The 25,817-nt window shown below is 49.8% G+C and overlaps 7 protein-coding genes across 7 annotated transcripts; 4 read left to right on the top strand and 3 right to left on the bottom strand.

Annotated features, from left to right (window-relative positions):
- Positions 1 to 540: 540 nt before the first annotated feature.
- ACHE_20763S (forkhead box transcription factor) lies at positions 541 to 2,223 on the bottom strand (the record flags this gene model as incomplete). The annotated part of the gene is made up of 2 exons (XM_043285102.1): positions 541 to 1,275; positions 1,336 to 2,223. The coding sequence occupies 2 exons, from the start codon at positions 2,221 to 2,223 to the stop codon at positions 541 to 543; spliced, it is 1,623 nt and encodes a 540-aa protein (XP_043133827.1).
- Positions 2,224 to 3,884: 1,661 nt separating this feature from the next.
- Positions 3,885 to 5,762, bottom strand: ACHE_20762S (splicing factor cactin; the record flags this gene model as incomplete). Its single annotated transcript, XM_043285101.1, has 5 exons — positions 3,885 to 3,902; positions 3,952 to 3,984; positions 4,039 to 4,668; positions 4,719 to 5,201; positions 5,265 to 5,762. 5 exons carry the CDS (start codon positions 5,760 to 5,762, stop codon positions 3,885 to 3,887), a joined length of 1,662 nt encoding a protein of 553 aa, XP_043133826.1.
- Positions 5,763 to 6,010: 248 nt separating this feature from the next.
- ACHE_20761A (uncharacterized protein) lies at positions 6,011 to 7,878 on the top strand (the record flags this gene model as incomplete). The annotated part of the gene is made up of 2 exons (XM_043285100.1): positions 6,011 to 6,916; positions 6,982 to 7,878. 2 exons carry the CDS (start codon positions 6,011 to 6,013, stop codon positions 7,876 to 7,878), a joined length of 1,803 nt encoding a protein of 600 aa, XP_043133825.1.
- Positions 7,879 to 10,372: 2,494 nt separating this feature from the next.
- RTC1 (WD repeat protein) lies at positions 10,373 to 14,521 on the bottom strand (the record flags this gene model as incomplete). Its single annotated transcript, XM_043285099.1, has 2 exons — positions 10,373 to 14,183; positions 14,250 to 14,521. 2 exons carry the CDS (start codon positions 14,519 to 14,521, stop codon positions 10,373 to 10,375), a joined length of 4,083 nt encoding a protein of 1,360 aa, XP_043133824.1.
- Positions 14,522 to 16,204: 1,683 nt separating this feature from the next.
- hmt1 (putative vacuolar ABC heavy metal transporter (Hmt1)) lies at positions 16,205 to 19,097 on the top strand (the record flags this gene model as incomplete). The annotated part of the gene is made up of 3 exons (XM_043285098.1): positions 16,205 to 16,570; positions 16,638 to 17,761; positions 17,834 to 19,097. The coding sequence occupies 3 exons, from the start codon at positions 16,205 to 16,207 to the stop codon at positions 19,095 to 19,097; spliced, it is 2,754 nt and encodes a 917-aa protein (XP_043133823.1).
- Positions 19,098 to 19,757: 660 nt separating this feature from the next.
- Positions 19,758 to 20,532, top strand: ACHE_20758A (Mth938-like domain-containing protein; the record flags this gene model as incomplete). Its single annotated transcript, XM_043285096.1, has 2 exons — positions 19,758 to 20,277; positions 20,336 to 20,532. The coding sequence occupies 2 exons, from the start codon at positions 19,758 to 19,760 to the stop codon at positions 20,530 to 20,532; spliced, it is 717 nt and encodes a 238-aa protein (XP_043133822.1).
- A 424-nt stretch (positions 20,533 to 20,956) lies between these two features.
- Positions 20,957 to 22,815, top strand: ACHE_20757A (alkaline phosphatase; the record flags this gene model as incomplete). Its single annotated transcript, XM_043285095.1, has 2 exons — positions 20,957 to 22,457; positions 22,511 to 22,815. The coding sequence occupies 2 exons, from the start codon at positions 20,957 to 20,959 to the stop codon at positions 22,813 to 22,815; spliced, it is 1,806 nt and encodes a 601-aa protein (XP_043133821.1).
- Between the last annotated feature and the right edge of the window lie 3,002 nt (positions 22,816 to 25,817).

Below are 25,817 nucleotides of genomic sequence, written 5' to 3'. Positions count from 1 at the left end.
AAAATTATCTAGAAATACATGGCCGCAAAAGGCGGCTATATTCATTTCATTTAATAATATCAAATGCAAACCCGAAACAGAACCAATGCCGTCATAATCATAATCATCATAATTCATGACACAGGACACAGGAGATAACAGAAAATAAAATCTACCAATTCTGAATGCCACACTACCAGGTGAAGAAAATCATGAGGGAATAATAAAAAGCAAGTAAAGTAACCGAAATGCAACAGGTATGCGCAAGCTGGCCATCTCATTCGCCAGACAGATGATAATATCCCCAAACCAGTAAGAAACAAAAGGTATCCAATAAGAAAAATCGAGACCCAAAAATATATGCAAAATGAAGGAGATAATCACAAGTGACCGGTGCCAATAACAAAGGAGAAATCGATCGGGTGGACTTGACAATAATATCTCACACAATCCTCCCTTTCACACTGAACCTCTCGTAGTCATTCCACCCTTCTGTACAAAGTATATGAGTATGTAGTGTACGTGTACACCTATACACCAAGGAGAAGATTTGTTGTGATCTCAGGATGTCCAGCCACCACCGGGGAGTCCATTGGGAAGCTGTCCATCCTGAAAGAACCTGTTGGGAGAGTTGTAGGTCGAATACGACATACCACATAACGCACCAAGTTCCAACGGGAGACTCTCCGATCCACCCATGTCGCCGATGACAGGGGTGTCCCGAGGAGGGCCCGCACGGCCAACAAGATTGCTCAAATCAAAGCTGTCAGTCGATGCTGCAGGAGCAGCTTCGGAATATCCTGGCAGTGCTGTCGTGGGGCACGGAGTGTACCGCTGATAGTAATAGAGTTCGTTTGGCGGCTGTTGCTGTTGCTGTTGGTGCCGCTGCTGGAGTCCGTGCTGGTGCTGCTCCTGCGACTGCTCGAGTTTCAACTGGGGCAGGATCGGTCTTTGCTGCTGCTGGGCCTGCTTCTGATAGTACTGTCGTTGTCGTTGTGCAGCCGCTGTGGCCGCGGCTGAATGGTATCGTGCTGCTGCCGAGGCTAGTGACAGCTCGTCCGCGTTGGCATGCCCGCGGTTTCTAGCCGTGATTTTCGTTGCTTTCCCGCCTCTAGCCCCAGACCGCTGACGTTGAGGAGCCGGGGCTTCCGATCCTAGACCTTTTCGCTGATTCGCCTGTTTTCGATATCGCGTCGTAGGGTGGATGCCGCCTCTCTTGATTGCATCTTCCGTTAGTCGCCAGTAGTTTACGGCTCGTTTGCCGTTGGGCGATTCCTCTCGAGAAGGCATGAAGGACTGCGGAGGTTTGGTCAGATTGGTCTTCCTCTTCCGAAACAGGGAAGGAGAGAGTCATACTGCGTTCATGGAAAGATTGTGGCGGATACTATTCTGCCAGCCCTTTGACCCCTCCTTGCCCTTGGTAGTGTTCAGTTCGAACCACCTGTAAATACCTTGTAGAGGGAGTTTCCTGTCCTTTGCAGAGAAAAGAGCAAGGTAAATCAACTTGGAATACGGAAGGTCCGCGGTATCCAGTGGTGCGCTGACGCTCGAACTCGAACGCGAATCTGCGCGCTCTGGCTGTGGCTCGGCCTTGACAGTGGTAATCGGAGAAGGGTTCGAGAACGCCGGCGGGGATAAGGGTGGGCTCACTGCCGACTTTGTCCCCGCCTTAGTCGGGGCCAAGGTTTCATATTGAGGAGACGGAGATGCCGGGATCTCTGAAGATGAGGAGGGAGGGTAATAGCTTTCGAAATTATACGAGATGTTGAAGTCTCCATCGTAGGCCCAATCGAAAAAAGGATCAAGGGATGTCTTCAAAGGTGAGTGCTGCTCTACCTTGATAGAGTCTGTGGTTGGCCCGGTCGTTGTCGTTGTCGAGCAAGACACATTGGCCGTGTTTTGAGGGAGTCGATATTGGTGGTGGTCAGCGTCGAAAAGTGATCCAGACAACGGCACTCTCTGAGGTGAGAACAACGGGCTGAGCGTGGATTCATGGGAGCTTCCCAGTCCCCAGGTCGATAGCACACTGTCTGGGCTGGATTCTGTCCAATTCTCGACCGAGGAGGGGCAAGGATCGCAGAAAAAGAAGTCATCCTCGAAAATGCCAGAGCTGACAGAAGGCGAAGACTCCGATCGTTTCGCCATATAGGGACTCCGCTGATGCTGATGCTGATGCTGCCGAGTCCCCTGGTCGACGGGAGACAGGCCCGGTTGGAGGTTGTAAATGGGAGACGGACAATCCATGTCGCGTGGTTCAAATACGCGAGCCAGCAGACTCGATTCGAATAATCACAGGCTTTGTACCAAGCAAGCTTGATGATGATGCTGACTTTGATCCTGGGTGATATTTGCAACGCTGGTTTGCTTGAGAGAACAAGAACCCCGTAAGCAGTCGTAACCTTCAAGGAAGAGGAGATAAAATAATAAATAAAAGAAGTAGACAATATAATATTCAGAAGGGGAAAATACCAGCGGGCACAGGCCATAGAAAAATAATAACAAACCCTTGTCAGTTCAGGTTTAACCGGTCACTGGAAGACGCCGGATAGGGCCTCAACGCCAGAAGGATGTTGACCAGTCAGAATGTGAAGCAAGCCCTGTCCTCTCAATGATGCCTCTATAGAAGCAGAACTGACCAAACCATGCCAGCGCATAAGGCGCGTGTGCATGTCTCGCGGTGTGTGTGTGTACTATACTGTGCCGGGGTATAGTATAGTATGCAGCGGCTGATCTCATGCAGTCCTTGTCAAAGGAAAAAATAATAACAAAAACGAGGAAAAAGAAAAGAAAATGGATACTTTACAATTAATTTTTCTATTTATTTTTCTTTTCTTTTCCTTCGCCTTTTTTTTTTTTTTTTTTTTGGCATTTTTTCATCGCTTGCCTCGCTTTCTGCCAACTGAACCATCGGCTTCTCCCTCACTCTCTCCAAGTGAACCCAATGAATCATAATTCTAGCGTATTATCCAGTTAGTCGCTCGTTCTACAGCGGCATTGTGCAGCCTCAATTTGTACAGACAGATAATCACCTGGGAACTGACGCTGGGGATCCTGTGCTACAGCATGGCTCACCTGGCGATATGTTCAAAAGAACCTACTGTACAATCCTTGACGCTGGCCGGGATACCTTCATGACACTGGTAAAAGTGCATGGCCGGATAACTGCATTTCTTGACCTGTATCTCGCTGGCCGCACGGCTGATAAGTAAGGACTTTTCCTCCGGAAGACATATCTTCACCGTACTTTCGCTATGAGGTTGAGGTATTGTTCCTGGCAAGCATCCCCTGGCAAAGAAAAAAGAAAGAAAAGTCGGAATAGGATTGGGAGAAAAAGAACCTGGGCATCATTGTTATGCCTCAGATCGTCCTGCAGAGACACCGGGGCCTCTTCCTTGCCCCGAACAAGCCAGACGCCACGGAGCCACTGACCGCAAGAACCATATCGTGTCACCATTCTCACCCCGACTTCCTATAGAGGAAGTTGCTGGGATCATAGAAGAGAATGTCGAACCAGAAGAAGCTGAGGGTAATGCAAAATGGACCGGGGGGATACACGTGACCTATTGGCGGTGACGGGCGTTGAACGATGAAGCACGGAGGAACAGGAGGTCAAAATAAGCATCAGGAACACCAAGATAATAAATCTCCGTTGGCTGCACGTCTTGGAGATTAACTGAAAACTGAAATGTTTCATATGATACATCTGAGCTGTGCGCGTCCTGAGCCCGTACGGTCGCATCCGGCTCAAAGTTGAAGTCCAATAATGTCGCCTAGGAAATTGTATCCAGATGAATGCGATGATCCAAATGCCGACCGACTCCATGCGCTCCACCTTCTGCTTTATGATGATAATCAAACATCGTACATAATGCCAACCGATAACGAAGCGCTGTCGTCGACTGTGATCACTTGCGGTAATAGACCTGCGAATCGTGAGTAAGGAAAAGAGGGAGTAAAGAGGAGAGCACATACCCTCTTGAATTGGAAGTGCAGTTGCAAAATGCCCTGTATGCTGGTCTTAGCACCACTGTGTGGTAATCATAACGTGACGAAGCATACCTTGTCAAAAGTGGTCCTAAACCCTCGCTCCCTCTTCGCACTATAGTCCCACTCCTTGTCAACAATCCGGAACGCAATGTCCTCATACGGCGGTCCTGCCATAAACCGGATGAGGCATGTGTCCTCCTCCCCGGCCTGAGCAAACGACTGTCCACGTTTTCTTCCATGCTCGCGTTCAATCTTGTACGTCGGAGCCTTTGTTTTGTCGATAAGATCCGGATAGAAGATGTTAAACTTGTACCCCTGGACAACCTTCGGTGGCGGGTTATCGTGGTCGTAATGCGTTTGGTTGTATTTGTTCCATTCGTAGCCCATCTGCACCCGGTTGAAGTATCGTGGTTTGCGCGGTCGGTATTTACTGGCCCATTGTGGACGTGTATTGGTGCTGACGGCCTCTTCGCCGGTAAAGATCTCTTCGTTTTCGCTAACCCCTTTGGCAAGTTCCCTCTCATAAAGTGCCTTGGTCGCTTGCGAGAAGTCCTCGTTCGGAATTGCGGAGAAACGAGAAATTGCGCCTGTCACTGGCGCATTAGATGTCTGGTTGACCGGAGCAGCCGCAGACGGCTTCTCTGTTTGTCGCTGGCGAAGAGGAACGAAGCCCATCTTCATAATCTTTTGGCGCTCGCAAACCTATATTGTCGTCAGCAAATGCCTACCAACCCGCGCGACAAAATACATACCACTTGGTTCAAAAAGGCACTCTCATCGACTATCTCAAGAACCTTATCCTCAGGACGAATTTGTAGCAGAGGATCAGGATCCAGTCCTTTAAATTCATCTTCATCAATAACCTCAGCTACCTTCTCATCTGAACCCGTTTCGATTATCGGCGCAAGAGGAGCGAGTTTGGCGCGGACAGATTCAGCTTCTTCTGATTGTTGTTGGCGTAATCCCCGAACACGTTCTTCAATGACGGCCTGGTAGACCTTCTTCAGTTTCGCCCGAGCCTTCCACACCCCCAGACTGCGTAGCAGCTCTTCCCAGTAATCGGTATCGATCGGTTCGTTGGAGTCCAGCTTCTTCTTGACCTGCACTTCCAGCGTCTGAAGTTGTTCGTATGATTTGGAACTAAGGAGTCGGTTGATATCAGCAGCGACAGAGTTGAGGGCACGTCCTTGGGGAGCGGTGGTCTTTTGGCGATCTCGACAGATGATCTTCATGGTCTAGGGAATAATGTCAGTCCCACGTCTCATCGAATGCGCAATAGCAAACCGAGATAGGTTTACCTTCCAGAAATCCTTGTTCTGAGAATTGTTCTCCAGATGCAAGAAAGTATCAATATCTTTCTCCAGATCACCCAGTTGCCCTTGCGACAACCCCTCAAACACCCCGTCCGGGTCTACCAGGTCAAGCTCCGAGTCTGCGATCTCATCGTCCAGCGGGTTCCTGGTCGGATCAATCACGCGCAGAGTCACCGCAAGCCAGTCTATAGGCTTCGCACGGCCTTCCTTGACGCGAATCTCTGCCTTCTTCTTGGCCTGTTTGAGGACGAAGATGTCCTCTTGCGCCACCCATTCTCGCACCTGTTCATCCTCCTGCAACTGATTCAACCGCACTTGGTCTTTCATATTTCGCGGTTGGCCCTGCGATGGCCGGTTGTCCCATTCTCGCCGTCGGTCGCCTTCGTCGTATCTGCGCGGGACTTTCTGGGGTTGTCGCCAGGATGACGGAGAACGGGAGCGGCTTCGTTTCGTACTCGATCTATCTGGAAGTTGCGACGACATTATGAAGTCAAAAGAATAGACAATGTCAGTACTCAAAATCGCATCTATTAGAGAGAGAGGAAAATCCAAGTATTTCGAATGTTTGTTTGGCGACAGAACTGCAGCTCTTCGAAAGCTTCCAGAATTGTCTCCGGGCGGCGAACGATCCGCGGTGGCACGTGCACTGGCTGCCTTGTGGCAGTCATAGTGAACAACAGCAACATTTCAACTCATCTTTCTCTGGATTCTCTGTCATTGTGACTTTCAGGATGTCGAAATGGCAGAGACTACGCCTCCCAAAGCGCGAGGGACTTCCTCCGCTCCTCTACAATTACAGCGGGACATCTAAAGGCTACGAGATATACATCACGGATCTGACTCTACTGTGGTCGGAGAAGCTCAGCAATCGACAGATTCGCAAGAGAGCCGATGAAGACGACACGACTATTGATCCAAGCGAAGATTCTGAGCAATTCAGAGTTCTACTTCAAAAGATCGAAGAGGCGCTCCGCAGCAATCCCGGGAGCAGTATGGCACTGACCAGCGGAGCCAATACCGATTCCTTAGAACTACATCTAACGACGAAACTTCCTGCTCCGTTGAGGCCACTAAAATGGAATATATACCTGTCCAAGGAACCATTAACTGCTGCGACAAACCACCTACTTCTGCCCTTGCTGAGAGAAGAGAAGGACCGGGAATTGCGCCAACGGACTCTTCTCGACCAGCTTAAGCAGAAAGACTGGGTCCTGGGGAAGCTTTTCGACAAGATTGAGGCGATGGGTATTGAGTTGAGCACCATCTTCCCCGGCATCTCTGGGCTGCGCGGCGCTCGAAAACAGACATCATTAGCCCAGGCGGCGAAATACATCAGAGGGGTTGCGCCGTTTGACGAGCAGGCGTGGTTGGATGAGACGAACAAGTCCTCTCCTGAGTCGCGTCTCACGTCGGCCATCCTGAGAGAGGTTTCGGGGCCTGATTCAGCCTCAGACCAGGAGAAAGTCCACCCGCCACCGGACGGATGGTGGGAATCGCTGGACATACACAGCACTGCTGTAGTCAGCCCTGAGCCAGAGGAAAGAAATGAAACGTCAGAGCCAGAACCTAAAGCCACCAAGGATGCAGACCAAATGGATGTGGACACAGCTTCTGAAGACGATGACGACGAATTTGAGGTATGTATCAAGCCTCGACTGCATCCTTCTAATATGATCATTAAGAATTGCTTTCTACAATACAGCGTCAAGAGAGACCTCCGAAATCCAAACAGCAACAACCTACCAGAAAAGAACCTCAACTCTCGAAGAAACCCGAACCAGAACCACCAAAGTCACCCTTTCCACTCCCGCAAAAAGCCCAACAAAAACCCTCCAAAGGGATTGGGAAAATCGGCGGCGCAAAGGAAAAACCAAAGTCACCTGGCGCCGAACCTGAGCCAGAGCCCGAACGCAAAGAACCATATTCACAACCGCCATCAACAAGATCATCATCCTCAGATCTTGAAGAGCCACCCTCACGACCCACCAGATCAGTCAAAACACCATCAGCCACGCCCTCAGATCGACCAACAGACTCAGATGCCTCTTCGGATCAAGACGAGCGTCGTCAGCCAACCCCACTACCCAAACCATCACCCCCTAAACCCAAAGTAAAAGAACCGCAGCAAAAGAAGCCTCGCGGTGGTCTAGGTGTAATAGGTGGCAAGAAGAAGCCACCCAAAGAGTCTATAGCTCCACCCCCAGTCCCGTCCTCCCCAACTTCAGAACCGTCAAAGTCAGCATCACCACCGCCTCCATCACAACCTCAACAACCTAAACCAGAACGCGCAGGAAAACTAGGCGTTATCGGCGGCAAGAAGTCCAAACCAACCACAACAGCCAAGTCTGAGCCCGAACCCGAACCAGCACCAAGGCCATGCCTCAAACGTAAATCTGAATCTAGATCACCCTCACCACCGGGGATAGGAATCAGGCCTAAACAAGAGTCACAGGAGGGCAAATCCAAAATAAAGGAGCCAGAATCAGAGCCTGACAAGGAAGAGACGGGGCAGGAGAAAGCAGATAGGAAGCGAGAGGAGTTGAAGAAGCAATTGGAGGTGAAGAGTAAGGCGCCGGCGAAGAAAAAGCGGAAGTTCTAGATGTTGGATATTGTGGGTTTGGCCATACACAATGGACCTTTGAGTACGGTTATACATACAGATGGGCGCATTTAATCAAATTTATTATAAATTATCAACTCCTCACAAGTCTTTCTTTTGTGGCTTTCTCTACCTCCTATCAGTGTATATGAAATCTATCATCACCATTGATGGGCGTGACAGCCGTGAAAAATCAGGCCTTGGACTTAGCATGTCATCAGGTCGAGCTAAAGTGAGTTTGAGCTATCAACCCTTTCACTCGAACCTCAGGCTTGGGCTTGAGACACACGAGACGCACAGGTTCCGAGTTTTGTTAGAAACTATGACAACGACAAAATTTTGAAAGGATATCTCCTGCACGCCAGTCCGGATGTAGGTAGATCTGGCTTATCATGGACTATATCAACCGCAAGCACAACAGAATAGTGCGGTCTATTGTTGATTGTTGAATGAATCGAAGCAGGAAGTTTCAGCACCATGATAAGCGGAAGGTTTCAGAGAAAAGAGACAACCTGTTGCATTCGTAACTGGCTGCGGAGGGATTCTGGTCCTCTCTCACTAAGAAGCTTTTTCGTATCCTCCTGACAATCCCTGGATACGATATTTTGCTTGTAATTTGTGATGAGCTCTTGGACGACATGGTCAAACTCGATGTGCTTTTTACGATGCTCCTCGAGCGAAGAGGGACTGACTGCGACAGGGTCAGGGAATCTTTGCAAACGTTAGGCTTGAGAATTGAATGACATTGTATTGGCTTGCTCCTGAGGACCTGTTTAACACAAACGCAGATGCAGATGCAGATGCAGATGCAGATGCAGATTACTATTCCCGAGCTTGCATAAGCAAGAGGCGACAGGCTGATTTGCTGGGCGTCAACGATCAGGGGGAAGCGTTGTTATAGGGCTCGACGGGAGGAACGGGAGGAGGGACAGGGGTAAGTTTCCTCTGGTCGGTCTCAGCGTCGTCCTTCAAGTTCGTTGTTGGGCTACACACAGGAAGCAGACATAGAATAATAAGGCAAACCAACGCTGAACGAACAAGGTGGGCGTGCCGAAATGATATGGAGGTGGTCCTTTTTGACAGCCTCATTATGGTGATGATTCGAGAGAGAAGGAGGTTAATGAGGTGGATTAGCGAGGAGACGAAGGTCAAAGGATAGTTGGAGTTTATGGGATAATGAGATGCGGATGGGCGAGCGCTCGAGAGAGAGAGAGGAAGAAAAGAAGAAGACGCGTCCGAGTAGGTATTCACTCATTGCAAATCCGATAAATGAGGGCTCAATAGTACGATGTAATCACTCTAGTCATTTAATACTGGGACTAGATGAGTTCTGAGTCGAGTTTGAGTTCAAATCAGAATCGAACTCGATTTTTTGACACGTTGAACAGCAGGTGCTCGATTTGTCTTGGAAAGGCTTTCAAAACACACACACACACACACACACACACACACACACACACACATGGCCCAGACAGTACTGGCAGCAGTATTAATGGCTCTTACGTCACATCCAGTATTATTCTTGCACATTCAAATTCCTATTTCAGAAACCCTAACCTATTGATAATAGACAGCACCATATAATCGATACACAAGAATGTACTGCAGTCTGCTATAGATTCGATTGCTTTTTTAAATGACAACACACCTATCATGTTTACACTTTGAAGGTCACTCAGCATCTAAGCTAAAAAAATATCATCTGCAGTCTTGTATGGCTCAACCCGCATCCTTTACCATTCCATAACTATGGAGTATGTAGATTTTAGTCATTTGAACCATTCACTTGCAATAAAATCGCTGGAAAATGGGAGGAGAAAGGTACCATGGAGCTGATAGCCATGACGGCCGTTGAGGGTTGGGAGAGGAGTGGGACGTTGGAGGAGGTTGTGACTGCAGGACAGTGGGGGCAGAGATTGAGGGAGTTGCGGGATGGTGCTTGTTAGAGGGATTTTGTGATGACTTTGTCTTCTGAAGAAGGGGAATGGCAGATAAAAATGCGGCGTCGAGAATTATAGAGGATAGAGGCCGAGAGAACATGGTTAGGGCCCGTAAAGATGCGCAACTGGGTGTTAGAGTAACTGTAGAAACACCTCATTTTTCCTGCCTCTTAAAAAAAGCGGGAGAGGGACAGAGGATGCTCTTGGGTTTTCGACTTGAGGCTGGAGGCTTTCCGTTACGGGGTATCTCAGTGAGCTCTAGAAGCTCAATTCTTGACAGTCATCATTTTTCTCCTTGTTTTGCAGCCGTGTGATAGTACGTGTAAAATTGCAATAATCTTGAGAATCATTCTGATTAAGAGTGTAAAATTCAAAATAAAAAGTACATATGCACTGGGGTATCATGTTCAATAACGTGAAGGGTATTAAGAAAAGAGAATCACACGAAACCTCCCTATGCATAACCCTTTCGAGGAAAAAAAAAATACAAAGCTGCGCCCCAGAACCATAAACAATGCGAAAAGGAGTTCAGAAAGGAAAATTTCTTGCGTTCCTTACGTCAGACGATCACGGCCTCCCTGCTCAACTGCACCCCCCAGGCTAACTCGAGTCGTACCGGCCCGTCGCTTCCCTTGCTCGCTAGGTGTGACAAGCCGTACTTTCTTTGGCGAAATAGTCCCTGAGGACATTGCACCGTCGGCCGGAATACCAGGTCCAACTCCCAGCATGCCCCGAGCTTTCTCCGCAGCGTTACTCTCCGTCATGTCCCAGCGATCTCGTCTAGCGAAGCCTGCACCTGTTCTGCGGCCGACAGGATCGCGGCGTTCGGATTCCTCGAGCATTGCGGCACGATTTTGTTCACGGCGTGGGCCTGGCCCGCAGTCGTGCATACAGCCTGGGGTTGCGCAGCCACCTTCGCTCATTGAAACGTCGTTCAGCCATGTGGTGATGCAGGCCATGTGGCCGCCATGTCCGCAGCCTTGGCACCAAGTCCAAAGGGATGATCCCTTGGGCCGTGGAGCGGTGAAGGAGTCCAAATACGGTTCTTTAAACTGCTGCATTTCAGACGGGGGGATGGGCTCTGTTTGGAGTGATGAACCAGGCGACAGAAGCTGCGTTGCGGTTTCGGGATCTTCTTCAGAGTCATCGGTGCGCGCTAGAGATTCTGACTGCTCCGCAACCCATTCAGGAGGCGGATCGAGGCTCATGCAGATAGCACAGGGGTCCTGAGGCGTATCGCAGCGATGACAACGACGGTTATCCTGTTTCGGGTTTTCGTATGGTCGTTTGCATTTAAAACAGAAGACGTTGATGAAAGTGTCCATCTGTGCATAGTCATACACGGACGGGTAGGACGGAACGCAGAGAAGCCGCAGCTCCGCGGCCTCGAGGTACATCGATTGTCGCAGCAGCTGTTCGTTGTATGTTTTAAATATCATCTCACATTCCTCATAAGGAAGGATGTTATCGCAATCCTGGAAGAGTATATGTAGTTTCTGGAGCAGATGAGCAGCAGTCTGGATATCGACGTGGGTGCTGTTGCTGTGGTAATGCCGGATTGCCTCCCTCATCAAAAATTCGACGCTCCAAGGCTTGTTTTCCGTCATGTCTGACTGAATAGGAAGTGCCATTCCACAAATATCTTCAGTGGCTTCAGGTATTGCGGTGTGAGAAGCTATCGAGTCTTTGTCGACTTGGAGATCCTCTTCTTGGTTAGGCGATTCAAGAGGGTTGGACTCTTTCAGAAGCATTGGGGGACTAGAAGGTCGTTCAAGATGAACATGGTCAGTATCCGGCAAGCTCTCTTCGAAAGACATGTTAGTCCGCACAGCTCCTTTATCCTGCACAAGCACAGGATCAGCTTCCAATAGCGAGCCACTACGGGACCTAATTTGGTTTCGCTCAGTGGCTTCGCCATCTATTGCTTTCTTCCTGTGCTCACCGATCTCGGCGATATCATACATCTTCGACGTGGGAGAAAAAGATGCACCGATTGACTTGGAGGGACGTGAACTCTCCGTAGAGGCAGAGAACATAGGGAAGCTATCCGATGATTCATGGTGATGAAAGTTGGCTGGCTTTGATTCTATAGGTGATTCGAGCGATAGTACCTTCTTGGGAAACTGTTTATAGTCACGGATGGCTGCTCGCTTATCTTCGATTCTCTGTGCATATTCATCCTCTTCGGAGCCGTGCCAGTCGACCCGACCAGTGATTGCCCGCGGAGCTGATCTTTGGTCAGCAAAGTCTGAAGACGCGGAGCCTTGGACCTGTCCTGATAGGGAACTTGTTGACGAAATATGGTCACTTGAAGTCGATTGACGGTGCTGGAACTGTACGGAGTCGCGGGCGTCCATGTCAGACCAATCCTTCGAGTCCAGGGTGCCCGTATTCAAACTGAGAACGGACGGTGGTAGCGGTTGAATATCAGCCAGCCCGACGTTGGATGTGACGCTGCTGTCCGATCCTATTGGGGAATCCGGCAATGGACGGGCCAGGGGTGTAGCCAGATTGGAAAGGCTTTCCCCGTCAGAGAGCGCATTTCGATGCCCCTCCGTTTCCATGACACCTTTGAACAACCGGTTCTTCATCTTGTCATGTCTGCTCTCGTCTAGTGGACGACTTTTCTCGCCTAGTAGGACTTCCTTGGACATCTTCTTCTTAACGCCGCTGGCAGTCTTGTCAGTCGACCGGAGCTGCTCTCGTGCCTTGATCTGAAGCGCCTGTAGGGCGGCAAATTTGACGATTCTCCAGGTCTGAGCCAACTGGAAAAGGGAAGCCGCTTCTGCAGACTCTGCATTATAATCGAATGACTCAAGAAGAGACCGTAAAAGGTCAGAGGGAACCGGTTTCTCGTCGCTACTTCCCATTAAAGCGCAGTACTGGCAAGTTAAATATCGGAAGAGGGTCGAATCCATCGTGGCTCCCGGAATGCTACCCATTACTCCCAGCTGCCGGGGTCCTGTTGCCTTGCTTTTCGACAATGCTTGTTCCAGCGGGGCAACGGGAATGAAATCCGGAGCGCCAGGTGGCGTACTGCCCAGCGATTTTGACGGCCGGGCACCAACAGACTTCGTATGTCGATGACGGATGGCAGACGTGAAGGACGGTTCATCCAGGATATCGTCAGCTGGGCTGTGACCCAGGCCCCTCTCGCTGGCGTTGCTCTCGTTTGCCTCGTAGCCTAGAAACTCTGAAGTGGTAAGACCCAGAGGACTTCGACGAGGACGCTTCTGCATGAACGCGAGCACTTCGCCATTGGGACTCCAGGCAATGGAGCCTGTCGGACGACGATTGACCACTTGGGGCGCATATCGAACATCCGTCTGGGTAAAAGCTCCAGAATCCCCCACCGTCCACAAGAGGTCCTTAGAATGCCAGAGCAGATCGGCCGCCTGGGTGTCATACCGATCAAATTCCCGAAAGGGTATATGTGGGCGCTGCAGGTCCCAGAGATGGATGCGTGGATCCTCCTTGTCATAGGACGTCACCACTTGCAACGACTGCCAATCGCTCGAGCCCTGCGACGAATCCCTGATCCAGGAGGGCGGACGCCAACGAGCGTTCAGGACCGCCTGCGGAGTCCGGAATTGGAAAGTCGGTTTCTGTCGTCGCTCGGCCGAAGGTGAGAAGTCCCAAACCTTGACCTGCCGGTCTGCGCCCCCCGTAATAACGTGATTCCCGTCTGGGTGCCAATCAACCGAAAAACACGAGCGATCGTGAGCCGTGATTCGCATCAAGGGAGCATTGGTCTTGCGGTAATCCCACAGCTGAACAGCACCACTGTCCGTGGCGGTAGCAAACATGACGCCATCGCTTGGAGACCACCTGATATCGCGAATAGCATCACTGTTCCCATTGTATAGTTCCTTGCTACCACATGTAGAAACGCCCCTTTCGGAGGAGGCCATGCGTAAGTCCCACATCCGAATAGAGGAATCCTGACTCCCCGAAAGTAACCATGCTGGGAAGTGCGGGTTGAATGCCAGCCGGTGGACCTGGCGGCTATGTCCCTGGAAACGACAGAACTCGAGGCCGGTACGATGTAAGTCGTAGACAACAATGCGGCCATTGGCTACGGCCGTGGCGATAACCTGGTCAAAATTCCCATGGGACCATTTCACATCTTTCACCGCTAGCTGGTCCTTGTGCCGCGCAGAGAGCGTACTTCCCCCATAATGGGTGGATGAAAAGCTAATGATCGCATTGCGCAAGTTGTATTCCTCCGAAGAATGGTCTGGCGATACGCGAATGGTCTTGAGGATCTCCTTGCCGCCGATTACTGCATGGGTCCGTTGGGGCGAGATATCCAAAGCTGAAATGGGAATGCCGGTTTTATGGGTTACTGATTGAGAAACTCCAGGCCTAGTTCATATCCAATTAGAGCGGGGATATCACCAAAGAAACAAATGTGATTCGGGGGGGTAATACAAAGACTTGGATCTCGTGTGACGAGGACCAGCAGACAATTCGGTACGACTATTGGCAGCGGAAGAGGTCTGCGGACTGGGCGGGCGAGACGCAGACAAGAATGGTTGGGCAAATCTGGCCAGGGCGCTGGCTGCCCGATGAGAGTATTTCTGGCTGGTTTGATGTGCCGGAGGAGGCGGTGGAGGAGGAGGAACGGGCGATGCGAGGTTCGTAGTGCTGCTATTGCTGCTGGTAGAGGTGACGTTGGTGGAGAGACGCGAAAGGTCCGACATGGTGAAAGCAGTCCAGTTGAGACCAACGCAGGATGGAACTCAACCTAAGGCCGATTGGAGCTCCATCGCTGGGCCGGGAAAGGACCGACGATGAGCAGTTAGGAAACAAGTGGACAATGAGGAGGATTAAAGGAGAACAGAGAGTGGGAGAGGAGAGAGATTGAATGTGTGAGGGGAGTAAAATGTAGACCGGAACGGGAAGGCGGAGAGGGTAGTCAGTATGTTGGTTGCGATGCAGAGAGTGAATGAGTACAGGCCCATGATTGCTGGTTACTTTCCTTCTGCTAGAGAGATACGCAATTACCAACACTGGAGACAATTTCAGCTATATAATAGTAGTATTATAGGGGAAAATGCCTAAAATATATCTATGGCGTATGATGTGGGTTGATTCGGAGAAATGAGCCATACACGACTACGAAGTCCAAAGTATATCTTTAAGGGTATGGAGTAGAAAGCATAAGTACAGTACTCTGGTTAGGTCAATTTATACATTTATACAGGCTACCTGTTCGATAGAGAATGGAAGTGATATGACAGACTTGCCACAGAAGGATCTGTTAGCTTCAATGCCTATTGTTCTCACAGCCCTCAGCTATGATGAATGACCAGTGGAGCATACTCCATATTGACTGACTAAAGAGCGAACTTGTTTCTGCTCTGCCATGATTGTTTCTTCCTTCCTTCTTCCTTCTGTTTCTCTTTTAGTCTGTACTTTGTACGCATTCATTGCCCTTGTCTGAGACCGGGTTTGTTATAGATCACATTGGACTGCTATCCAACCCGATTCGAGGACTATTCCGATATATCGAGATCTCTGAACTGGGATATTATCCGATTTGCAGGGAATCTACTACCAATTGAATACCAGAGCTCGTTATATATAAATTTCCGGTGAGTGAAAATCATTTGTCTCGATTCTATTCTTGTTTGCTGTGTGGTACAGTGCACAGTGCCAAAGCCACCCCCAGCCAAGGTCGTCTTTCCGCCACCGAACGACTTCCGCTTCTTTTTCTCTTCTTTTCGTGTCTCTCCTTCTCAACTCCTATTATATCTCCTTTCCTCATATATTCTTGCTCCCTGTCTGCTTTTTTCTTTCTTTTGCTTGACCAATTCAGTCTCTCGTGCGTTCGCTTGACTGTATTATTGTGCCGCAAGTTTAATACTTCGTCAGACCACCGCTACCACAACTCCGGGTCATTATTGCTTTCCCTCGGTTTTCGTCTCTACTATAAAATCAACTTGACCACAATCAATCGCCTCTCATTACTTACGTTATAATTCCTGCTTCAAGGCTTTCGCCGTCTCTATTACACCGCCACCTCTTTTCTTTTTTTTCTTTTTTACCTTGGCCTTCACCACGCTTTTTGGTTTTTACGCGTCGATCCTTCCGGGAATTCAGTCAGGAACTGCTGGCCGGTATTTATTCACAATCGCACAATCCTCTCCCAATCGTGAACGACGATCCGGTTCATTTCTCCTCTACTGTCGTTTCCGATCTCGTGTTCGATCCCAAGTCGTCCGTGTCGCCCGCGCCGTCCGAGTGTTACCCACCGCTTCTTCTCTCATCGGAGTTCGCGCGTTCATACGGAAGGGACTGTGACACGATTGTCGTGCAATGGAAAAGACCTTAATGGTCTCTTGTTAAGTGTCTTCGTATGTGGATATTGTTTGTATAGGAGGATGGGAGATACCATGGATTCCGGGCACACGACACAAGACGTCGTAGTCTTCCTTCGCATCAGCTACCCGATCATCCTCTTGATCACCTTTATAGTGGCCTTCATTACAAACTCGATTATCACGGCAAAGAAGGCTACTCAAAATGACAGGAAGCAACAGATGGGTCCTGGCGGGAGACCGCTCCCCAAGCGTGCGCGAAGTACGATGGCCGTAGCGAAGAGTCGCAGGTTATCCCGGGGCACCAGTCTCCTCTTTAGGTGGTTGACCGTTGGCGTATTGGCCACTCTCGTCGCAGATGCCGCCATCAACATGACCCATGTCTTGTTTGCGAGATCTCAGCATTGGTGGTGTGGTCAGTCGGTTGTGGTAGGTCTTCTTAACATGGAACTGCCCCAGTAGTACTCCGGCCGGAGGCTGACTATTCTTTTTACAGATCTACATCGTGGGGTCCTTTTTCGTCCATGCGATTCTTCTCGTTTCCATGTTGGATACGAACCCTTCGCCAAATGCCTCGCACTTCGTCCCATGGTTGGTGGCCATACCCTTCGAATTGGCCATCTTAGGAGGGTCACTTTCTATCTACGCCAATATTCACCGCGAGCCAGTGGTAGGTAACCCAGTCGGTGGCCCTTTACGCAAGAGCATCACCATGTGGGAATCGTTGGAAGTAGCTTCAAACTCGGTCAGAGTCCTCTTTCTCGCCATTCTCGTCTCGGTGTACATTGCCCATTTGATTCGCGTGAATTCCATTGGACGCAAGGCGGCGAATCAGGCAAACGGAATTTCAGAATCTACAGGATTGCTCGACGGTTCCAATGCGGAAACAGGGACGGCCAACGGACAAGCGTACGGCTCAACCAATCACGAGGACTCCAAACCGACAGATGCGTGGGTTCGTCCAACGACTATTCCGTCCACCAGCTGGTGGGAATATCTCAGTGGATACTCGCTCTTCTTCCCCTACCTCTGGCCATCCAAGTCTCGCCGTCTGCAGATTATCGTGGTCGCCTGTTTTGGTTTGATCGTCCTGCAGCGCATCGTGAATGTTTTGGTGCCCTATCAAGTAGGGGTTATTACCGACGCTTTGTCTGAGGAAGATGGCGGCGGGTTCCGAGTGCCCTGGTTTGAGATTTGTATGTATATCCTGTACCGCTGGCTGCAGGGTAACCAGGGCCTAATTGGGTCTCTGCGCTCCTTCCTGTGGATCCCAGTGAGTCAGTACTCATATATGGAGCTTTCAACTGCCGCCTTCGAGCATGTCCATGGGCTCAGTCTTGAATTTCACCTTGGAAAAAAGACCGGTGAAGTGCTATCCGCTCTGAGCAAGGGCAGCTCCATTAACACTTTCCTGGAGCAAGTGACGTTCCAGGTGGTTCCTATGCTAATTGACCTTGGGGTTGCCATTGGCTATTTCCTTGTTGCATTCGATGCATACTACGCCTTGGCTGTCGGTATCTCCACGTTCACCTACCTGTACGTGACCGTTCGCATGGCACAATGGAGAGCGGGTATCCGAAGGCAGATGGTCAATTACTCGAGGCAGGAAGATGCAGTGAAGTGAGTATCATCATTTTGTCCCTTTTGTCTGTTTCATCTTTTTGACAGGCCGAGCTAATGCATTATCAATAGGAACGATTCGATGGTCTCGTATGAGACTGTCAAATATTTCAACGCGGAGGACTATGAATTTGGCAGATATAGAAACGCGGTCAACGACTTTCAGAAGTCCGAGTATCATGTTTTGCTCTCTCTGACGTTCATGAATACTTGCCAAAACACCGTGTTCATGTTAGGCCTCTTGATAACGTGCTTTGTTGCGGCGTTTCAAGTCTCGACTGGCCAGCGTCCGGTCGGCCAGTTTGTGTCTCTTTTGACCTACATGGCACAGCTCCAAGGCCCATTGAACTTCTTTGGCACCTTCTACCGTTCCATTCAATCCTCCATGATCAACTCTGAGCGGATGCTGGAGCTCTTCCGTGAGCAGCCGACAGTTGTTGATAAACCCAATGCCAACCCTCTACCAAGTTGCAATGGTGACATCACCTTTGACAATGTGGAGTTCTCATACGACAGCCGAAAGCCAGCTTTGAATGGCCTGACCTTTAACTGCGAGCCTGGGACGACTACCGCATTGGTTGGCGAATCTGGAGGAGGAAAGTCGACCGTTTTCCGCCTACTTTTCCGCTTCTACAACACTGAAAGAGGACGGATCCTCATTGATGGAAATGATGTGGAAGATGTCACGATCGATTCATTGCGACAGCATATTGGCGTTGTACCGCAGGATACGGTTCTTTTCAACGAATCGCTCATGTATAACCTGAAGTACGCCAATCAGGATGCCACGGATGAAGATGTTTATGAGGCCTGCCGGGCAGCTAGTATCCATGACAAGATTCTAAGCTTCCCCGATGGTTACCAGACCAAGGTGGGTGAACGGGGATTGCGTCTCAGTGGAGGCGAAAAGCAACGGGTTGCAATTGCCCGTACCATCCTCAAGAACCCTCGCATCATCTTGCTGGACGAAGCAACTGCTGCGCTCGATACCGACACAGAAGAGCACATCCAACAGGCCCTATCCACCCTCTCCCATGGCCGCACAGTGCTCGTGATCGCTCACCGACTGAGCACGATCACGAGGGCGGACCAGATTGTCGTTTTGCACGAAGGCAAAGTTTCCGAGAGCGGCTCACATGATGAGCTGCTGGCCCTGAAAGGCCGATATTCCAGCATGTGGCGCAAGCAGATTCGAGCGCAAAGGGCGGCCGCAGAGGCCCAAGTCCTTCAAGACCGTGCTCAAGGAGATGATAGCTCCAGCCAATCCGACGAAGACCGGAATGGTCATGACCACGGTACCGCTGCTCCGTCGAATATGCCAGGTCACGGGCATTGAATATAAAATGCATGACTGTTGAATCATTTTGTTGTTGCTGTAAAGATTGGGCTCTTATGTGGGCCAATCCGGTATAAACAAGAGGGGGCTATAATGTTTTCTGATATTGTCGCCAACGAAAATTTGCAAAGCCATGGCTCCTATTCACATGGCATGGAGAGGAGATGCCATTTATTTTTCTCTTTTATTTTCGGGTTCCATCTTTTGCACGAATTTGTTAAGGGCTATATTTCTGTCTCATGTTTTCGCTTTTTCTTTCTCGCGCGTCTCTTATCATCATGGCGTTTGGAGTGCCTTACGACTTGTACGAACGTACGGTATATTGACTATCATCAGACGAACTCGGGAGGGCGTCCGCTCTTGTTAGGTTGGATGCGTTGGTATAAAAAAACACATTGTTTAGACTAATAGTTGACTGGAAGTAGTAGGATAGCAATGCAACCAGTTAGCCAGATGTTGTTGCTTGTATAGACTGTCTAGTAGGGCATTTGCGTCTTTCTATCTGCTTCTGTCTGATTGGTCGGAACAGTAGTGCCAAGTCGGAGACCTGACATCAGTGCCGAAATTCTCCGCATTTTGAGTGTTTTGGTATTTTATCCTTTCTGCTCAAAGCCAGACGGTTAAGTGGGAAGAAACCAAAGCGATAGGACAGTATCCAAAATGCATTCTTCTCCATCGCCACAGCTACTTCGCGCCCTGCGCACATTCATCACACTTGCTACCACCAACACTACAACCACTGCACTCCGACCCTCACGAATCGCACCACAATGCACCGCAGCCAGCACCATATTCAGCGCCTCAAGCTGCCGCTACAATAGCACTGAACCCCCCCGTCCAACTCGCATGATTCCTCGCTCTCACACCCACAAACCAACCTCCCACGAACGCGGCCCATCAGTCCAAGAAAACACATCAACCGATCTCAACGCGCTCAATGTTTTAGGCAACATCCCTGCCCCTACGACGGCCGTGGACGCCACACTAGACGATGGGTTTCATTTGGACAACGGGTTGAAAGTGCGCAATGGAGACGGTGTGATGCTGGTTGGCGGAGAGGCGTTCGCGTGGAGGCCGTGGGCGGCGAAGGGGTCTAAGGCAGAGATGGTGAATAAGAAGGGGCAGTTTGAGGTTGATGAAGAGGTCTGGGGGGTGCTTGGGTTGGTTTGGCCAAGGCCTGGTACGTTTTCCCTTCTCTGATGGGGTCCGGTAGGGGCGGCTTGCTAATGGGGATACAGATTTGTTGATTATTGGGATGGGGGAAACGATGTTTCCGCTTTCTCCGGAGACGAAGAAACATATCAGTTCGCTGGGGATTCGGATCGAGATTCTGAGTACGAGAAATGCGGCGTCGCAGTTTAATATGTTGGCGACGGAGAGAGGTGTGACGGAGATTGCGGCTGCTATGATTCCTTCTGGGTGGAAGGGGAAATAAACCTGTGAGGTATTGGGTGTTATTATATAACTGTACTATATTGTATTTCTATGGCAATGTATAGCTCTTGGTGTTCCATGAAGATTTCCTATTCCGGCATGCTTGGTGTCTGCTATCAGGAACAACGCCAGACCAATGCCAGTAAATTTTGACAGTAAGCCAGCGATTAGCATAAGGATACCCCGTAAATGAAAATCCACCGACTCTGCGGTGAATATTTAGCTTGTACTCTGGAGTACCTGTACACTCTGAGCTGGCTGGCCGAGTGCATCGCCAATCAAGCGTGACGTTGCAGTCTCGTGCCAAGCCCGCAGGCACCTGACCGCTGCTCCGACATCGATCGATAAGACCCTATTCCATCACCATCACCTCCAATTCATCCTCTCTCTATTCATCTTAAGATATTCATAGCACTGCCGATACCATGGCTCGCGACGAGCCACTCCTGGCCCCTCGCATCTCGTCCGACCACGGATCAATCCGCACCACCGAAGAAGAAGAAGCCCTGCTAACCGGTTCCCGAAGCCGCCGCGAGATCGAACGCCGCAACAAGAGCTTCTGGCGCGAGATTGGTCTCCTCGCCTGGGCTCTCATCGCGACAATCGCAGTCGTCATCCTCGCAGTTGTCTATCAGCACAAATCCGGCCGCCATGTCCCGAACAAACCATCCTGGGGCCCGGGCGGTAAGCCGACAGGCAAGCGGAACCTGATCTTCATGGTTTCCGACGGGATGGGGCCCACGAGTTTGACGTTGACCCGCAGTTTTAGACAGCATACGGAGGGTTTGCCGATTGATGATATTTTGGTGCTGGATGAGCATATTATTGGGACGTCGCGGACGAGGTCGAGTTCGAGCTTGGTTACGGATTCTGCGGCTGGTGCGACGGCGTTTTCGTGTGGTTTTAAGAGTTATAATGGGGCTATTTCGGTGTTGCCAGATCACTCGCCTTGCGGGACTGTTTTGGAGGCTGCGTCGTTGGCTGGGTATAAGACTGGACTTGTGGTCACTACGCGGCTGACGGATGCCACACCGGCATGCTTTGCTTCTCATGTCAACCAACGGGGTTACGAGGACCGGATTGCGGAGCAGGAAATTGGCGAATACCCGCTTGGTCGCGTCGTGGATCTTATGCTTGGTGGAGGCCGCTGCCATTTCCTGCCCAACTCGACCGAAGGAAGCTGTAGAAATGACGACCGGGACCTGGTTGAGCTCGCGAAGCAGAAGGGCTTCAACTATCTGGATAACCGGAAGAGCTTTGACTCGTTGAACGGCGGCGCAGAGGCTCAATTGCCGCTGCTCGGTCTGCTGGCTGAGAAGGACATTCCATACGAAATTGACCGCCGCAGCCAGAACGAAAAGTACCCGTCTCTGGAGGAAATGGCACGCACGGCACTCAAGATTCTTAGCGACGCCACTGCCGACAGCGAGCAGGGATTCTTCCTGATGATCGAGGGATCTCGCATCGACCACGCTGGACATGCCAACGACCCTGCCGCGCAGGTCCACGAGGTGTTGAGCTACGACAAGGCGTTCGCGGCTGTGACGGAGTTCCTCGAGAAGGACTCTACTCCGGGTGTGCTGGTGGCTACATCGGACCACGAAACCGGTGGTCTGGCAACCGCTCGGCAGCTCAAGCCTGAATACCCTGATTACCTCTGGTATCCTGGTGTGCTTGCCAGTGCCAGTCACTCTGGCGAGTTCCTCAGTGAGAACCTGAAGGCGTACATTTCTGAGGAATCAAGCTACACGAAGCAGCAGAAGTATGCTCGCACTCTCCTTGAGAAGGGTTTGGGTGTTCATGATGCTACGGATGACGAAGTTAATGCTTTGCTTGACCCCAACTATCCGTATGTCCCTGAACATGTGTTTACGGATATCATCAGCCGTCGGGCACAGATTGGCTGGTCCACGCATGGACACTCTGGTACGCTCCCTCCCTTTGAATCCATCTTGGAAAAACAACTAACTGGCAAACAGGCGTCGATGTCAACATCTACGCATCCTCCACCAAAGACGCCTGGCCGCTGCAGGGCAACCATGAAAACACCGAGATCGGCGAATTCATGGCCAATTATCTCGACCTGGACCTCAAGTCCATCACCGACAAGCTTCAATCAACAAAGCCTTGGTCTTCCTCTTCAGCTCGCGCCGAATCGAAGGAATCATACGGCTGGATGGGCCATCCCTTGGAAGAAGATGTCCGGACTGAGGGATTGGATACGTACCATGGGGAGTTTAGGAAGCGGTCTGCTGATGGATGTAACTGTGGACAGGCTCATTGATTGGTCGAATTTGTTTGAGGGGAATCATGATAACATTTGCCATGAATCTTTGTTGCTGGCGTTAGGGCATAGGTTTCGGTTGTCAATTAAGTACAGAGGATTTGCTCTGTTAATCTTGTTTATAATCATGTCATGAATCATAACATATCGATCTCATCTAACTGAGACTATCCTCAACCACCTTACAACAATACTCGTTCCCCTACCCCTGCTGCTGCATGCCGTTCACCTCCCACCCAACCCTCGGCTCAAAATACAGCAGATTGAATGGGTGATTTGAAATAGGATGGCAAAATAGCGCGCTGATTGATGTCGCTGGTTCTCAATGTTATAGAGGTTCACTGCAAGTATCACATGTTTACCTACTCCCCTTTGCGGCAGTTTGCTTGCTTGGTATCCATTCACTGGGCAGTCACATGATGGATCTCAATGGAATATTACCAACTCGCCCCAGTTCTTCTTTCACTTCCTCCTTCCTTCTCCAAGCTCGTGCACGAGTCCACCTGCGCAATGGTTTCTCTTCTCTCTTTGCCAACGGAGTGTATTCTCTATGTCTTCAAAAACTGCGAGAGTTTAACTCAAGCAATCACACTCTCCTCAACATGCAAGTTAACGCATTCTATTCTCTCATCAAACCTGCACTCGATCCTGTACAGCTTAGGCACAGCTCAGATTCTCGCATTCAAGGATGCTTTGATGACGGTAAGTTAATTGACCAACAAGGCGCTCGACATCATTTTGGCGTGATAGACTTTCAATACCATATCGATCATTGCTGACCACGTCTCTCTTCTAAGGCACGCGCAACACAGATCGTCCTCGACCATTTTCGTAAAAGCGAATTCCCTCCAGATCCGTTCCCACTCAACTCATTGAGCTGCGAAACAAAAAGGCTGTCTCCTGAAGAGTTCAAGCTTGTCCTCAATTGGGAGCATCTTGCCAAGTGCATTGAAAATGTCTGCTTAAGAAACACTGAATGGGGCAAACGGTATGGGAGCTTCACGGGTCCACTATCTAATTCCCGTGGGAAATGGTTGCTTTGGAAGGAGAACTTCCATCGTTCTATCTATCGAGTTTTTCTGATGGGAGCTGTACTGTGTCGGGCATACCAGGAGCCTCTGGTGCCGCCGTCAGGTACAGGCGAACGTCCACATCGTCCTCCTCCACGCTTTCTACATGATTTTCGTTTTGCGAATTGGGGCGCCGGCCATGCTGATGTGGAATACTTGATGAGGTACCCCATCCTCAATTTTGAGGCATATGAGAAACATGGGCCCGTCTATGGGCCACTGGCGGACTTTCTCTTCCAGCAGAGCAAGACGCGAGCCCAAAGCCAGTATCATTCACAGCCTGAAAACTTGGTTTCCGCTCAAGAAGCAACGATTCCTGATTACATGGATGAAACGCATGCTAGCATATTATATACCGAGACTGTGGGGAGCTTGTTTGCATTCTTGACACTTTCAGATAAACCGTTTCAGTCGGTGATATTCAAGGATCCTAGAGGTGACGAAAGCAAAAACAGCCGTTTGAATAGGAAAATCACCGTTGTGCCGCTAGACTGGTTCCATCCAATGGAGATTTTCATGCCAGGTCAGGCGCAGGATGCCCACCACACCCTTCTATACAAAATGCCAACCTTCTCAAGCAATTACTATTACACGTGTGTGCCTCAGATACTTACTGCTTTATATGCACGTTCTGGCCAGCCCAATCACTTTCGCCCAGGTTATCGGACGCCCTGGCCACCTCTGCAGATTTTCGAATTTATTCTCCGAAAATTTCTCGGTCTTTGCTTTGATCAATTATTCTTCAGTACTTTTTATGACCAGGGAGTCGCATTCTTTGTACGGGACAGCGGAGATATCTACCACGAGGATTATTCACAATGGCCGGTAGGAGCTTGTTGGGTGTTTGGTGGCGTGGATGGAGAATATAATGGCTATGATTCTTATTTTGCTCCGATGAATTGATGGTACGCAGTATCCTGTGTCGAGAGGAATTATTTCAGGGGAAAGGCTATGCTTTTCTTCGCCCATCAATCACATGTATGTAATATGATACCAGACCGGAATGCATGATCACCATGCAATTTGGATACAAGTAACCCAAAATTGGTACAGGGCCAAGTGTCTTCTAACTTCGCTCGACATAACTGGCCAAAGATCCCATCGTACGATTTGAACTTCGGGATTGACTAGCATTGTGATCAGCGTGAAAAGCTTCGTCATCCTTGGAGACCACAACAATAATGGTGCGGCAGTATCCTGCAGCATAGCACACTCCTATATTATATATTGGTCTGATTTTACACGCTCGTGTGTTCTCAAATACTGTGTGGACTCGGGCTGTACAGCCTGGGACGGAGGGTCGACGTATTGAATATGGGCGGGATCGGGGTATTTGACCGTATGTATGGGTTTCAATGCGGGCAAAGAATACAATAAAAAGAAGGAATTTCGTCTGGCAGTGCACCTGGGATTTGTGCTAGTATAGGGTTAGTAGCGAGAGGGAGAAGATCGAGAAATCCTGCTACTTCAGTCATGTTGAATCAATCACTGAAAGAATGTTCAAGAAATTAGACATTGAATACAAGCCATGGCCGTTTCTTGCTTACCTGGGCTGCCAGCATCACGCGTCACACGTGATATTTGTAGTTTGATGAATAAATATCAATCCGCGTCTTCGTCTTCCGTACCACTAATACAGTGCTCTGTCACCTGTCAACTTAGACCAATTAATCGACTCAGCACGAATGGAGTCCAACTGACATGCCAACAACATCACTTTTACATTCACCCCCAGCAGAGTGTATCTTGCTTGTCCTAAAGAGCTGTGAGAATCTATCTCAAGCACTCGCACTCTCGTCAACATGCAAGCTTATGCATTCTATATTCTTGCTGAATCTGCCTTCTATCCGACACAATGTTGGCAGGTCATAGATTCTCGCGTTTTGAAGACGCGTTGATGGCAGTAAGTACAACCCTGCATGATGCCAAGTT

Source organism: Aspergillus chevalieri, chromosome 2 (assembly GCF_016861735.1).
Source record: "Aspergillus chevalieri M1 DNA, chromosome 2, nearly complete sequence".
NCBI lineage: Eukaryota > Fungi > Ascomycota > Eurotiomycetes > Eurotiales > Aspergillaceae > Aspergillus > Aspergillus chevalieri.
The sequence above is the reverse complement of the archived record's forward strand: the minus strand, read 5'-3'. Positions and strand labels throughout refer to the sequence as shown.